General features: G+C 37.9%; 1 protein-coding gene across 1 annotated transcript; it reads left to right on the forward strand.

Moving 5' to 3' along the window:
• Window positions 1-554: 554 nt before the first annotated feature.
• On the forward strand, window positions 555-3743 carry LOC134820224 (uncharacterized). The gene is made up of 8 exons (XM_063830446.1): window positions 555-633; window positions 1032-1149; window positions 2305-2394; window positions 2579-2731; window positions 2843-2922; window positions 3050-3190; window positions 3399-3479; window positions 3641-3743. Exons 1-8 carry the CDS (start codon window positions 574-576, stop codon window positions 3719-3721), a joined length of 804 nt encoding a protein of 267 aa, XP_063686516.1. The 5' UTR covers window positions 555-573; the 3' UTR covers window positions 3722-3743.
• The last annotated feature ends 10488 nt before the right edge of the window (window positions 3744-14231 follow it).

Here is a 14231-nt window from a genome sequence, read left to right on the forward strand (position 1 = left end):
GCATGTTATACAGCAAGTAATCCACCGAAAGAGTGGAAACACCGCAGACTAAATCCGAGTATATAGTTTTGAGAGTGAGGGGTGGCCGACAACTGAACCCAATTGAACATAATCCCCACTTACCAATCAGCTTAATTGGTTAGGGTTAGGGTTAGGGTCAGGGTCAGGGTTAGGGTTAGAGTTAGGGTTAATCAGAATCTAAATGTCTTAATTGGGTTCAGTTGTCCGGTAGCGGTACTAAGTACTCTCTTTATGAAATTGAATACGTATGATTTGATCATGAGCCGCTGTTATCCAGTGTCGTCAATACTTAGATCCGCAAAGTCAAGACTTAGGTTTAATGAGCCTAATGTTTCAGCCAGTCAGCCAGAAATCTGAACAGTTAAAACTCGTGACTTGTCGATAATCTAACAAAAATAATGTAATAAAAGTTAAATTGCCCCCTAATGACCAGTCTCTTTAACAGCACCAATAGTAAGTACACTAGCATTGCAGTACATTTGAGTGTCGTTTAGAATTAACTTTATCAGCTTCTGTGATGACTTTGTAATGATCTTAGAGAATCCACTAACTATGTCAGTTCAAGAAAATGTTGGTCAGACCATTTGTAATGGTGCTCTCCCGAATAATGAGGTTCGCGTCTTCTTTTTTATCATTAAAACTGATCCGCAGCTCGATCTGACTACTGATATATACTGCAGATTCAAATAATTAGTCAACTATTATAGACGCATACTTTATGTTTTTTAATAATAATCCCGGAGAGATTTGTGTCTCATTGTCACGTGGTGTCCATCTGAACCACTTCCTTTTTTAGATACAATATCAACCACTTTAACCAGATTTCACTCCTAACTCGTGACCTATTTTACCTGGAGACTTGGGACCCCAAGCTTAGTGTTCAGGATGGAGATATGGCGGAATGACAGGTTAACCGAGTTCCAGTAAATACCATTATGGGTAAGGAAATTTGGAGGTGGCGCACATAAGAAACCGCAACTTGCACTTGTTGAATTTTTCTTCTCTTTCAGGAGCTCCCTAAAAGAGAATGGAAACTTGGCAGTTTTAAGGAGTTCACAAATGAGGCAGGACTCAGAGCGCTGTTTGCTGAATTTCTTGGAATCTTCATGCTCGTACTTTTCGCTACAGGTGCTATTTTTTTTGTTTGAAAATTAAATTAATTATTATATATATGTTTGTTTGTTTGTTTGTTTATAGAACCCGTCCCCAATCTCGTATCGGAAAATGACTAAACTCAGGTCTGAGTGTGAATACAGGTGGTACCTGCAAGAGTGTTCATTAAGCATTTAGAGTTCTGTAAAACTGCAGTTACAATTGTGCTAGAGTATTTTTAGTATATACGATTGGTATCAGATATATATCCCTACATGCTTCCAAAATTTGTAAAGCCGTAGTACATACATATCACATTACACCGGAGCCTACACAGTGCAATCTCCTCCAGTCGATCTGCGCCGCATATGTTTATATAATTATAAGCGCGCGGCGCAGACTGGAGGAAACCACACTCTGCAAGTTCGATCCAGTGCAATGCTACATGTACGTACTACGGCTTCATCTCCAACTTTCTGCACAATGTACTGGAATGTTTTGAAGGAAAAGAAAGAACAAAAAAAGTGATATATATAAATAAAATCAGCAATTTAATGTTAGCCTTAGGAGGGTAACTTAAATTCCCTGGTTTCTATAATCAGCTTTTTAAAAAAAATAATAAAGTATGTAACGTCGATACCAAACCGATTATTGAGCGATAATAACTGAATAGTTGATTCCTGGGTTGCGGAGTCATTCAGATTTTCGTTCTAGAATGCCTCTTCATGCTCGTACTTTTCGCTACAGGTGCTATTTTTTTTTATTTGAAAATTCAATTAATTATTATATATATAAATCAAGCGTTACATTTCAGCCATGCAAAATTACACTGACATATTTTGAAAAACTAATTGATAAATGGTACTGCAATATAAGTTGCTTAATGTTTGGCCGGATGACAACTAACTAAAAGAGAAAGATAAACTTGATTACATAATAATTAATTCGGCTGAACCAACACATAGAAAGAGCCACATTAACGTATGTTACTGCTGAATTATATTTATAAATCGAAACCATAGCATCATTGACACCTTCAGTGCAACCATGAACCACTGTTGTTCTAATTCTATATCTACTTCTAGACTTCATGTTTCAAATGAAGCCTTGGACCGTGATGTAGCTAGAGTTTATAAATACTTCCAAATTATAATAACTATTTTATAATTAACTTACGGTATCACCCTTCAGGTGGAATAAACCCCAGGATCATAGCGAGATTAGATGACAGCGGAACCACAGATCTCTTTAACTTTTCCACATCCTTCGGAGTTGGGATGAGTAAGTAAATGTAACAAATATTCTTAAGACAGACGCTCGGTAATTCATGGTAGTTCTAATTGTGTCAAAATAGTCATTGGTCATGTTTAAAAATCTTTCTTCCATTGCTACAGACTACTTATTGTCGTCAATATTAAGGATTATGATGATACTATGATAATAACTGGTACCCCCTCCCCTGCAGCTGTGTGTTTAATGATCTACCTATGTGAGGACGTGTCAGGAGGTCATGTGAACCCCTCCATCACTCTCATGTTCTTCCTGGATACTCAGATCTCCTTCGTCAGGATGATTTGTTACATTTTCGTGCAGTTCTGCGGTGGTTTCACTGCAGCAGGTATGAAACTCTGCTGTTTGGGCATACTTTAATGAGGCAATTTATTTTATTATTAAATCATATTAGAAGACTTGAGATGCCATGGTATGTGCAACCACTGCTTGATTTCAGGTTTGCTGTGGGGAATTGGTGATTTTGAGGGTCTTCCAGATTTCGCACCTCCAACATTCGAAGATTTTAATGTGATCAGAGTGAGTACTCTTTATCACCGTGATTATTGTTGTGCAATAGACTAACTGAAATCTGGATCATGGAAATCAGACGATCTTTTTTAATTGGCGCAGGTGATAGTGTTACCATGGGAACTCCACATTGCAGGTAATAGTGTTCATGGTGGCTGGAAGCTGGATGATGATACTGGTCACTCTGGCAGCAATTGACGCTAGAAGAGGTCATGCCGATTGTTTCCTGCAACCCTTCGCTATCGGAATGAGTATTCACATTGCTCTTCTCTTCATGGTAAATACACTTAACTCGCTCTGATCAGTATATACAATGTACTCAAGAAAATAGGCTGGACTTTAAAAAAATACATAACTTAAGGTTAATCTAGGCTTCAAATTTCCATGCTGTATGATATGCAGTAACAAGAATTCCGCAGACCGATTTGAATAAAGCTTAGCAGAAACCTTGATTGTTTACAATATCAAACTTTACCTCCCATCAGGGACCCTATGTCGTGACTGGTCTTAATCCAATAGTGATTTGCTGGTACATAGTCTGCGGAGCTTGGACTCACCATCTATGGGTAAAAATACACTTCCATAAATCATTCAATTCGTTTCCATATTTTGGGCCCGGTAGTGTAGCTCTTTGCTCATTGAATCTATACTTTATGTTTCAGGAATCCATCATATTTTATCTTCTATTGATTACTACGACACCACATAACAACACTCTACCTCTCAGGCCTTCGGACTTCTTCCGTTTTTGGGGACGGCTACCGCGGTCGCTGTATACAACGGAATCCTGCGTCCTTACAAGGCGTGAGATACTTCTAACTCTTTAATTCGAGTGGTTCTCAATTGACACACGCTGTAACCCATTTTGATCGCGCGCGAAGCCGGCGTGCACGAGAGGTATACAACGTGTAGCAATTTCTAAATTGTTCCATGTTTTATCTGATGCGGATGTCAGGTCATTTAAAACGAGGAGACGAAGAATTTTTGAATTCATATTTCAAACAGATTTAAAAATGAAGAAACACTCATGACAAACAAAAACCTAGAAGAATGTACAATCAATTCAATTAAAAACCAAGCACGTTTTACTGGAACGTATCTTGACTGCATGTATTCTTTGCTCCAATTTTTAATGCGAACTCTGGGCCCAAGTATGATATCTGTGTTAAATAAAAAACTTTGAGTTATCAGTTACGTTATACCCCCATTAATCTTATGGGTATGATATCAATATAATACTAATATTATCTGCTTTTAACTGGATGTGTATTAGCACTTCGATACAATTTTAATTTTAAATGTTAGAATTTATATTATTAACCGATATCTGTTGTTCGTATTTATTAGTTTCGTAGACCTGAAATCTGGTAACACCAGTCATATATAACATTAAAATTATGATGTTTATTTGGAGAAATTCAGTTTCAAGAGTTCTACCCGGGAGGGGAGCTTTGTACAAATAAAACGGCGATTCAACAAACTTTAAGTTTCGTGCAATAAATACCGAGCGCAATCATCAGTGTTAGCTAGTGTTAGCTAAAATAACTTACTATTACTAAATTTTTTTTAATTTTTTTTATTTTTTAAAAAATCTTTTTGGAAAACGAAATTAGATATATACAGAATAGTATTACAGGTTATATATTATGAAAATCATCATTGCAAAAATAAAACCCAGTCCATGGGACTGAAAAAATTAGTTGACTTTCGATTCGAAAGAGTTAAATTCTAAATCATCCATGTTAGATAATTCGTAAGTTGTGTTTGAGGTATTTCTTGATCCTCTAATACACAATAAAATTAATTTCCTAATTAAAAATGATAATTTACACCGATAATAATTTATAATATCGTTGTAATTCTGCTTCTTCTTATAAGCAAGTTTGTTGCAAAGCAGTTTCTCAAATGTCCTGGCTTGAGGTCCCATGCCACCCGTTACTGAATATATTAATGGAGCGAATGACCCGTGCTCTACATTAAGTATTCTCTCGTTGTAGCATCGTGTTTTCTGTCTCTCGGCGTTCTCCATTGTCTTCTTTGTCGAATGTTGAAGGTAGGAATTAGAATTAGGATTAATTACCTTAACATCGAAAAAAGCCACTTGGCCCGGCCTATAGAAACCACGAGCTCTAATATCGGGTCTTGCCTGGTCACCCGTTAGTGTTGAGGACCTATTGAACTGCTCTCCTTCTAGTTCTTGAAGCTGAGGTTCAACTTCCACGTCCGAGCAAACAGTGTTCAGCAAGCCAGCTAAAAAATCCCTAATTTCATTGTGTCTGATAATGATGTAGCCACCAAGATGGCAATTTAGCGAATGGTTCACATCAAACTTTTTTCCGCATGGACATTGTGATGGCAAACGATCCAGATCTAAGTTGTACCGCAATCTGATAGAATCCCTGAATTCAGATTTATTTAGAACGAAACCATGTTTTCTAAGTGGTAAACATGAGAGCCAATTTGAGCTCCCTGGTTCGCTAATCTGCTCCAAAACCCTTGCAGTCTTCTTATCAACCTTTTTAAGTATCTCCTCTTGTTGTTCTTTATATTCCAAAACACGCTGTTTTAACATGTCTTGGAGCTCTTCTGTCGATTCCGTGTCAGTTGCAGCAAGAGATTTCATGGAATTTACCAGTCCCCGGGTTACCAAAAGCGATGCAGCATGTTCTCTTTTCGCTAGATACTCCAACTGTGGCATTCCCATACCTCCGTTCTTTAATGGTAATGACATAAGCTCTCGGTGTATAGGAGATACTGGACAACCAAATATAGTTGGAATAAGCTCATGAGTGATTATTTTGTCAAGAGGGCCCATATAAGAGCTGATATCTAGTGTCCTCATAAAATATGTAAATCTGTGGCGGACACCATGCGTAAAACAAGCGTAGGCTGCCTGAGGCTGTGATTTGGCAAACTGTACTAACTTTTTTAGCATATCACTCCACTCAACTACAAGGTTGTTAATGTAGGTATCCTTGAATTCAGGAGTCCCCAGCACAGCTCCTAAATGTCTTTGACCATCTATTCTGATATCTATATTGCATTCGGAAAATATTTCCTGAGCTGAATGTAAATGTTCAGGATTTTTCAGGATTAAGCAAGATTTCTCCTGGTTCACGAAGTAGCCATACTTAAGTCCTTCTTCAATGATATCTTTCCACCAGCCTAAAAGTGCGTGAAGAGTACCCACTCCTGTGGCGTCATCTGCTAACCATACTTGTGCCACTTTTTCGTGATCTTCTAATTTCCGTAGTACTGGTAAAGTTGCAATGGCGAAAACGAAACGAAAAACAAAATACAACATCATAATATGCTGGCAAGCATGACCGTGCCTCTTAAATATTCACAATTCTATTTACCCCCTTTACTATTTACCCCCACCCCCCCCCCCCCCCCCCCCTACACTCCATTTTTTATACAGTAAGTAAGAAAAGCAGTCATTAAGCAGTAAAAATGTTAAAATATGTGTACATGATCAGTGTCTAATATCACATATCATCTTCATCAAATGGGTTTTCGTGCATGAAATAGTCCATGCTTAAAGCATCAGTGATTTCTAGCTTTATGGAAACCTTTTTTATCAAACTAGCCCGGTCCTGCATTTCAGTGTTAACTTTTACAAGTCATTCGGCGTGAAGTGGTATTTATCTTAGACAACTTAAGGTTAACCTTAACATCACGTGGAGCTTTCCTAGCACTGTTTCATTACCGCTCCCGAGTGATATGAACTATAACAACGTCGGAAAATGTCCTTGGCAACACGATTTACCGTAATATCTATTATCTAGAGGCTGGAACTAGTTTGTCATGTTGGCGGGGACTAGTTCATGAACTATGTTGTTGAGTGCCATAATTTCGTTGACTTTTTTCCGCCAAGTGACCACTGACCCTTGAAAACATCATATACTAGTAGAGTTTTCTGCGCCTCTGGCAGACCATGGAGAACCTTTCCGTCGTTAACTTACGGCACAATAAAGTTCTCAAAGTTGTCATATTCTGGACAAAAAGTTAGAAATGGAATAATTTCAACGGACTTTAACTTGGACGGACATTAATTGAACGGACTTTATTTGAACGGACATTAAGATGAACGCTAGGGCCTCCAGCGTTCAAGTAATGTCTGTCCAAATAAGGTCCGATAAGGTATGTATATATATTTGACCAAAACCCATAATCATGGGTAGAGTGAACCGCTGCCAGTGTCTACTGTCTCTCTTTTCCAAACAAAAGGAAATGATATTAATTTGAGGAACCGTCCGCAAATGCAAATTGATACCGAGAATGAAATCGGTCGCTCGCTTTTCCCATTCATTCACGGCTTACGAATTGTAATAAAGCTAACTCATTTTTAACGTGGTTTTTAAGGCACCTGAATATGGCGATTTTGGGTTTTTTACCTAATTTCGTATTTTGCGCAAATTTCTTAAAAACCTCCACATAACTATTTTTTATTCCTGTCATCTTTAACATTAATTTAGAATGTTTTGAACTTAAATATACCTGCTGAACTACTTTAGTCTTAATGCCTGAAAAACAATAAAGGGGTTTAATAGTATAGGGGATAAATAGTATTGTGAATATAATGGCAACGGTAATGCTTGCCAGCATTGTGATTAATTTATTTAACTGTCAGTGTTCAGTCATTAGTGTCATGATCAGTAGATGATTGACAGTGAAATATTGTCAGAGTGAAATATCATCATACTCAAGCATAAGCTGTGATGCTGAAAGAAATGATTTGACTGCCTCGACAGTTGACATAGCATCATGAGTAAACCAAACTATACGTCAGGCATAATTTATTTTATTTTCATCAACGCAAACGTCAAAACTGTTATTTCTAATTTTAGTCACTAGATTTCGCCATTATTTTATTAGCTGATGCCTAAACTCTATTTTCAGAAGTATAATTTATTTCTCCAAATGAGGGACCACATGCAAAACTGGTATATCTGAACATATACCAATTTTGCGCAGGTAGCTCATAGTCTTCAGGGTGAAAAGGTGCATCTTTGGAACTTTTTTTGAACAATTTTGAAGAAATTTTTGAAAAAAGTGAAATTTTATTTTTCCAAAACTGGTATATGTTACAATATACCATTTTAGCTTTTAACAATCATGAAAACAAAATGGTATATCTGCAGATAGACCACCTTCAAGAAACTTATCTTCTATAAAACCGGTATATCTATACACATTTTATAGACTTTAGCCAGCCCAAATGGTATATCTTCAGATATACCATTCTCAGTTAAATTATTTTATTGTTTATAGTATAGAAAAAATGGTATATCGTGAGATATACCAGTTTTGGTACAATTCTAGTTTTAAAAATGGTATATAGACAGATATACCATTTTTTAGAAGTGTTTTTTACACATGATATAGAATCTTTAAATCAGTAAAATGCATTTATCTCAAAACTATCAAAAACAGATATACCAGTTTTGCATGTGGTCCCTCAAATTAAGTTTTAAAACTTCCGACTTGAAGAGTTGCTTTCCCGGTAAAATTGTAGCCATAGACTAGGGGACAACTGAAATTGCTTTACTAAGTTGATAGCAGTGATAATTTCTAGATTTACAATTTGTATTATCAATTTATTAGGAACATGTCGAATAGCTTTAACCTTTAAATATTTCATCTTAGATAGAAATGTCAGCGGAAGACGGTGAACAAGAAGGAAATTATGATGATAGATACAGAACTCCTGGTGGATGGAGACTCAACGTCTATACCGACTTTATACCGCCACTCACATTCAATAGCAGTGAACTCAACGACCCAGTTCAAATCATATCAGATACTGAAACCATCGAATGCAGCGAAGCTCTTTTAGCCAAGCACAGCAGGGTCTTGAAGAAGTTACTAGAGGATAGCAAAGAATTGTACATTCCCGATAATCAACGTGTCCGTGAGTTTCTGTCCATTCTCCATGGTGGATCAGTGCACCTATCTTTAAAAAACTTTTCTGATATCCTAAGGCTTATGATAATCTTTGATATACCAGACGCACGAGAACAAATAATCCAAACGCTGGAGCCATTATTGGTTACAACTTGGGGGGAAATATATTACGTCATACAGGTCATCTTCAGTGGTCTTATCTCTTCTGCTAAAGTGTCATCTGATAAATCCATGACCGACGAAATATATAGACCTTGCCGGGCTTTTCTTGTCAAAGCCAGTAATGACTATAAATTTGGTTTCAATAGCTTTAATGGTGGAAGGGGAAGTTTCTATGAAGCAATAGAGAGTTTGATCTCAGGAGTTGATGATAGGAACGGGATAATGGCGATTCTGCTGCATGAAGATCTCTTTTCACAATATCTTCATTGGATAAATCTTCTTCTAGATCTGTCTAATTATAATCTTTTAATTTATTTTCTCGAAACAGCTGATTTAGTAGCTACCTGGATTAAATGCTCTAAGTCTATTACATTGACACTGTTGGATGAATTGCTGGATAAATTGGCAGGCTTGAAAGTTTCATTCGAGGATGTTGAATCTGTTCAGGGGATTAAAGCAGCATTTTGTAGGAAAGACGAACTTGTGGATTCCCTAGAGCAAATGAAAGAAAAAGGCACACTCTATTCGTGCTGGAAGATACTCGATAAAAATGACATCAGCTATCTCCCATGGCTACTTACAGATGCATCAGACCAATTCTGTGTCATAGAGTGTCTTCTTTCTTGGATTCATGCCAATGAACAAGAAGATGTATCATTTGTTCCTGATTATTTGAAGCAGGCTTTTGACATAAATCTGAATGGACTTGGGCAATCCGTCTCCAAATACCGTGCTAATCATGTTGAAACAGTTTTAAGGAACTTGACGATTACCAATTTGAGTTACATGCCGCCCAGGTCGATTTTCTATAGCGATGGTACTCAACTACCACTCACCCTAAATAATGTTCAGAAGAGAGAATATTGTCAAACGGATGAAATATGTATCAGTTTCTCACACAAATATGCGATGAAAGGTGATAAAACATCTTTCTTTGTGGTTTCAGTTTTTCCTGACAAAACTCCAACTATTACATATTCTGATGAATTCTTCAAATGTAGCCCATTTATCGTCGCATGGGCCAAATTGGGCACCACAGCATCAAAGATTCCATTATATTGTGAACCGGAGAAAGCCTACAAAATGATCCAAAAGGCCATAAAAGATGATTCCAACCTCTATTGTCAAAATTTGGACCGGGTCACAAGATTTGATATTTTCTACTTCGCGGATCCTACTCCCACTCCGACTTCAAGCCCAAGTCCAACTATTATAACAAATTCGATTACCTCTTGAACTACACCGAAGCATATTGGTCGGAATGCGACGATTATGCTGACCACTACACTAGTAACTACTACTAGTACCCCGACGAGTAAATCAATTCTGGGAACTGACGGACACGTTACAAAGTTTGATTTTTATTATTTTATCTTTCATCTCTACTGTCCTGAACAGTGATCACTACCCCTAACTGAAACAGAGAGACAGGTGTACACATGGTCATTGGGAGAGAACTGGACAATAAGTCTGGTAGAACTAGAACGGAGGTAGTGGGGAGAAGGTAGTATAAGGGGAGACATTGTTATCTTATCATGTTTACTATATAGTTTAGGATGTTTTCATTGTATGTGTTATCTTATATCTTCTTATGTTAGAGGTTAATTTTACTATAAATTCTTCTGTATTTGTTTACCGAAAATGTCAGTTTTCTTAGATCTCCGATCCATACGCGCAGAGAAACTTAGGATATGACACAATTTCAGTGGCGGACCCACACGAACCATACTAATTCGGTACCCAGAGAGATCATTTCACCCAATCAGTGACGATTCATTGGTGATGTGATCTATGGATGAAATTTAACCGACTTAGAAATGGGCAAGCTAGGGTAGAGTTTAAATAAAAACTCACCACCTATTACAGAGTGGTACTGGTATGCCTCATTGAGACATTGCATCCCTTTTCATACTCCGACCCCGACTTAATAGTACTATGTTTACAGTATGCACTGAAGGGGTATCCTAGGAAGTTTCTTGAACTTTTTAACAGGTACCCCTCCTGATTTAACCCTCAATTAATTTTCCTATCATTCGGCTGAGTCGACCGAGGAGATCGCATAGATCCAATGGATCCTTAGTTACTCCCTAGACTATGTGACACTGGGATTCGAACCCTGAACCTTCTGCGCAGAAGGCGGATGCTCTAACCACTAGGCTACCTAGCCCCTTCAAGCCTGATGACTTCTTCCACTTTTATGATGACTACTTCTCCGACGAATAGATCAATTCTGGGAACTGACAGACTCGTTAAAAAGTTAGATTACTATTATTTTTACTTTTCTGGTCACTTCCCCTAGTCACGGGGTAACTTCTGCCGACGCAACAATATTCTTTACGGTTTTTATAACAAGTTATGACACAGGTTTCAATAATTTGCATGATTTATTGTGAAATTGAAATTGCTGACGATATATCAGTAAAAATATTTCACTGTCCACTTTATCAGGCCCTCACAATTGCAAAGTCTGGACACTATATTGCTAACGAGTGGGTGTCAGTGCACCTTCCCTCACAATTGCAAAGGCTGGACACTATATTGCTAACGATTGGGTGTCAGTGCACCGACCATTCAGCCACTGTAACCTTGTAACTATACTGCTGACAATAGTGCACCGACTCCCAAACTGCAGCAATATCAAGTTAAGGGCTACCTCACGAGACGAGTAACTCAAGTTATTCTCAGTTCTTCTCTGCCAGTACCAGTTTGTGTATTGGCAGGGAAGTTTGTTACTAGAACCGTAAAGTAGTCCTGAACTGAAAAAAGCTGTCGGAACATGTCGATAGAATTATTAAACTTGAACCTGAAAATCCAATATCTGTTTTAACAATCTTATCCATAACATATCTAGTACCTGACCATTTAATATCATGCTTTAAAATTTGTTTTAAGAAAATCACCTACAAGAGAAATTTAACGTTGTAAACCAGAAACCTATCTTAATAATAGATGCTTCAATATAACACCAGCACTGTCTATATAAATCAACAGCCAGGCACTGCTGATACGATTAGGTCGTATAAAAGAAAACCGATGTTATCACACCTATATAGTACCCTTAAAGGGAACCCTACTGGTACCCAAATATACCCTGAGGTACCTTTAGGGGTACACATTTGGATCACGTTATCTGATATCTCGTTTGAAGTTCTGGGTGAAAGGGGCCGGAAAAAGAGAACAGAACATCTCTCAAAGGATACTAAGAATCTCCTAAAAGAACGAGGTGAGATTAAAAAGAAACCTAGTACTGCTGAGAATCGTGCTAAGTACTCGCAGATTAACGGTCTTGTTAGGCAGAACTGTAAAAGAGATGATAATGCATGGGCTGTTAGAGTAGCTGAGGAATTGGAAGAGGCTGCCAAGCAGGGTCAACAAAGAGATGTTTGGCAGAAAATAAAATCTCTTACAAACAAGAGAGTAAACAGATCTGCGGCAGTGCGGGATAAGAATGGGACACTTATATCAGATCCCGAAGCTCAGTCACATCGCTGGGCCGAATATTTTGAAGAACTCTTGACGCCAGCAGCAGATGCGGTGGATTTCTCTCTATTGGATGAGGATGAAAAGGTACTTTCTTTTGAATATCTTAGTAATGATGATGAGCCACCGTCCTTGTATGAAATTGAGGAAGCTATCAAGAAGTTGAAGAACTACAAAAGTGCTGGAATTGATGAAATTTCAAATGAGCAGTTAAAGTACGGTTCTCCTGGACTTTTGCCTTGGTTAAAAGATTTGTTTGAAACTGTATGGAAAAGTGAGGATATTCCTAGTGATTGGAGGAAAGGAATCATCACCATCATCCCAAAGAAAGGGGACCTCACATATTGCAACAACAACAGAGGGATAACTCTACGCTCCACCGTATCGAAGTTATTTCAAATCGTGTTGTTAAAAAGACTAAGTAATGGGCTTGAAAAGTTACTTAGAGAAAATCAGTGTGGTTTCAGGAGAAACCGTTCTTGTATAGATCAGCTATACTCCCTTCATTGTATAATACACAATTGTATAGAATTCAACGTCCCTTTGTATATAAACTTTATTGATTTTAAAGCTGCTTTTGATTCAATCAATCGTGACTTTATTTGGAAAGCTTTTGAACATTATGGTCTTCCAACAAAATACATCAATGTTTTCAAAGCGTTCTTTAGAGCAACTGAAAGTGCAGTTCGTGTCAATGGGGAATTGACAAGATGGTTTGATGTCGATTCGGGGACTGGACAAGGTGATGTGCAAGGGCCTCCCATTTTCAACCTTGTACTTAACTGGGGATTAGAACTTGCCGAGAAGTTTAAAAATATATCGCGTGGTTTTACTCTTCAGTACAGACAAAGTTCCAGACAACCGGAAAAATTTGTCATTGATTTGGACTATGCTGATGACATAGCAGGCATGGATGACACTGTCGAGGGACTGCAAGAAACAACGGACAATATTGCGAAATACTGTGGGCTTGGGGGTTTAAAGATGAACGCAAAGAAAACAGAGATCATGGTAATTGGGAAAGATACGTCACAGCACCCACTCCCAGAGAATAGGACCATAGATATTACTGTCGATGGAAACTCTGCAAAGCAGGTCACTCAATTCACTTATTTGGGTGCCAAAATTACATCGGATGGCAAGATCGATAAAGAAATAAGTGTCAGGATTGGAAAAGCAACCGGAGCTTTTAACCAACTCAATAACATTTGGAAGAATAAGAACATAAGCATTAACAACAAAGTGCGAATCTACATCGCAGCTGTTCTTACCATTCTGACCTATGGAAGTGAGATATGGAACACGACTCAGGTGCAGACAAGAAGATTAGAGTCTTTCCATCAGTACTGCTTACGCAGAATCCTGAAAGTGAGGTGGTTCCATCGAGTAAGAAATGAAGATGTTTTAAGAAGGGCTTCAATAACTGCTCTTACTGACATAATAGCAACAAAACGGCTACGTTGGTTTGGACATGTCAGTAGAATGCCTGAAGATCGGTTACCTAACTATCTACTTGAATGGAAACCCAAGCATGGGAAACGATCAAGAGGCAGGCCTAGGAAGAGCTTAAATGATGTATTTATTGAAGATGCTGAGCAGAGATTGGATCGTAATGGACTCACGATTGATTGTATGAGAAGATTGGCTGCAGATCGAAAAGGATGGAGAAATATTACCCGCCGAAGTTGTATAATACAAAGTAATGACGCAGATGACGCAGACTAATCCTTTTGGATGGAGATCTCGCCATGTAACATGTATGTATTTGG

Source organism: Bolinopsis microptera, chromosome 8 (assembly GCF_026151205.1).
Source record: "Bolinopsis microptera isolate Bmic1 chromosome 8, MBARI_Bmic_1.0, whole genome shotgun sequence".
In the NCBI taxonomy this organism is placed as follows: Eukaryota; Metazoa; Ctenophora; class Tentaculata; order Lobata; family Bolinopsidae; genus Bolinopsis; species Bolinopsis microptera.

What these genes read in the sequence shown, in the direction of transcription:
- LOC134820224 (XM_063830446.1), top strand. Translation starts at nt 574, where the DNA reads ATGTCAGTTCAAGAAAATGTTGGTCAGACCATTTGTAATGGTGCTCTC. An exon ending in GCTCGTACTTTTCGCTACAG is followed by an intron (nt 1,150 to 2,304) that starts GTGCTATTTTTT and finishes ATCACCCTTCAG; the next exon opens with GTGGAATAAACCCCAGGATC. An exon ending in CGGTGGTTTCACTGCAGCAG is followed by an intron (nt 2,732 to 2,842) that starts GTATGAAACTCT and finishes GCTTGATTTCAG; the next exon opens with GTTTGCTGTGGGGAATTGGT.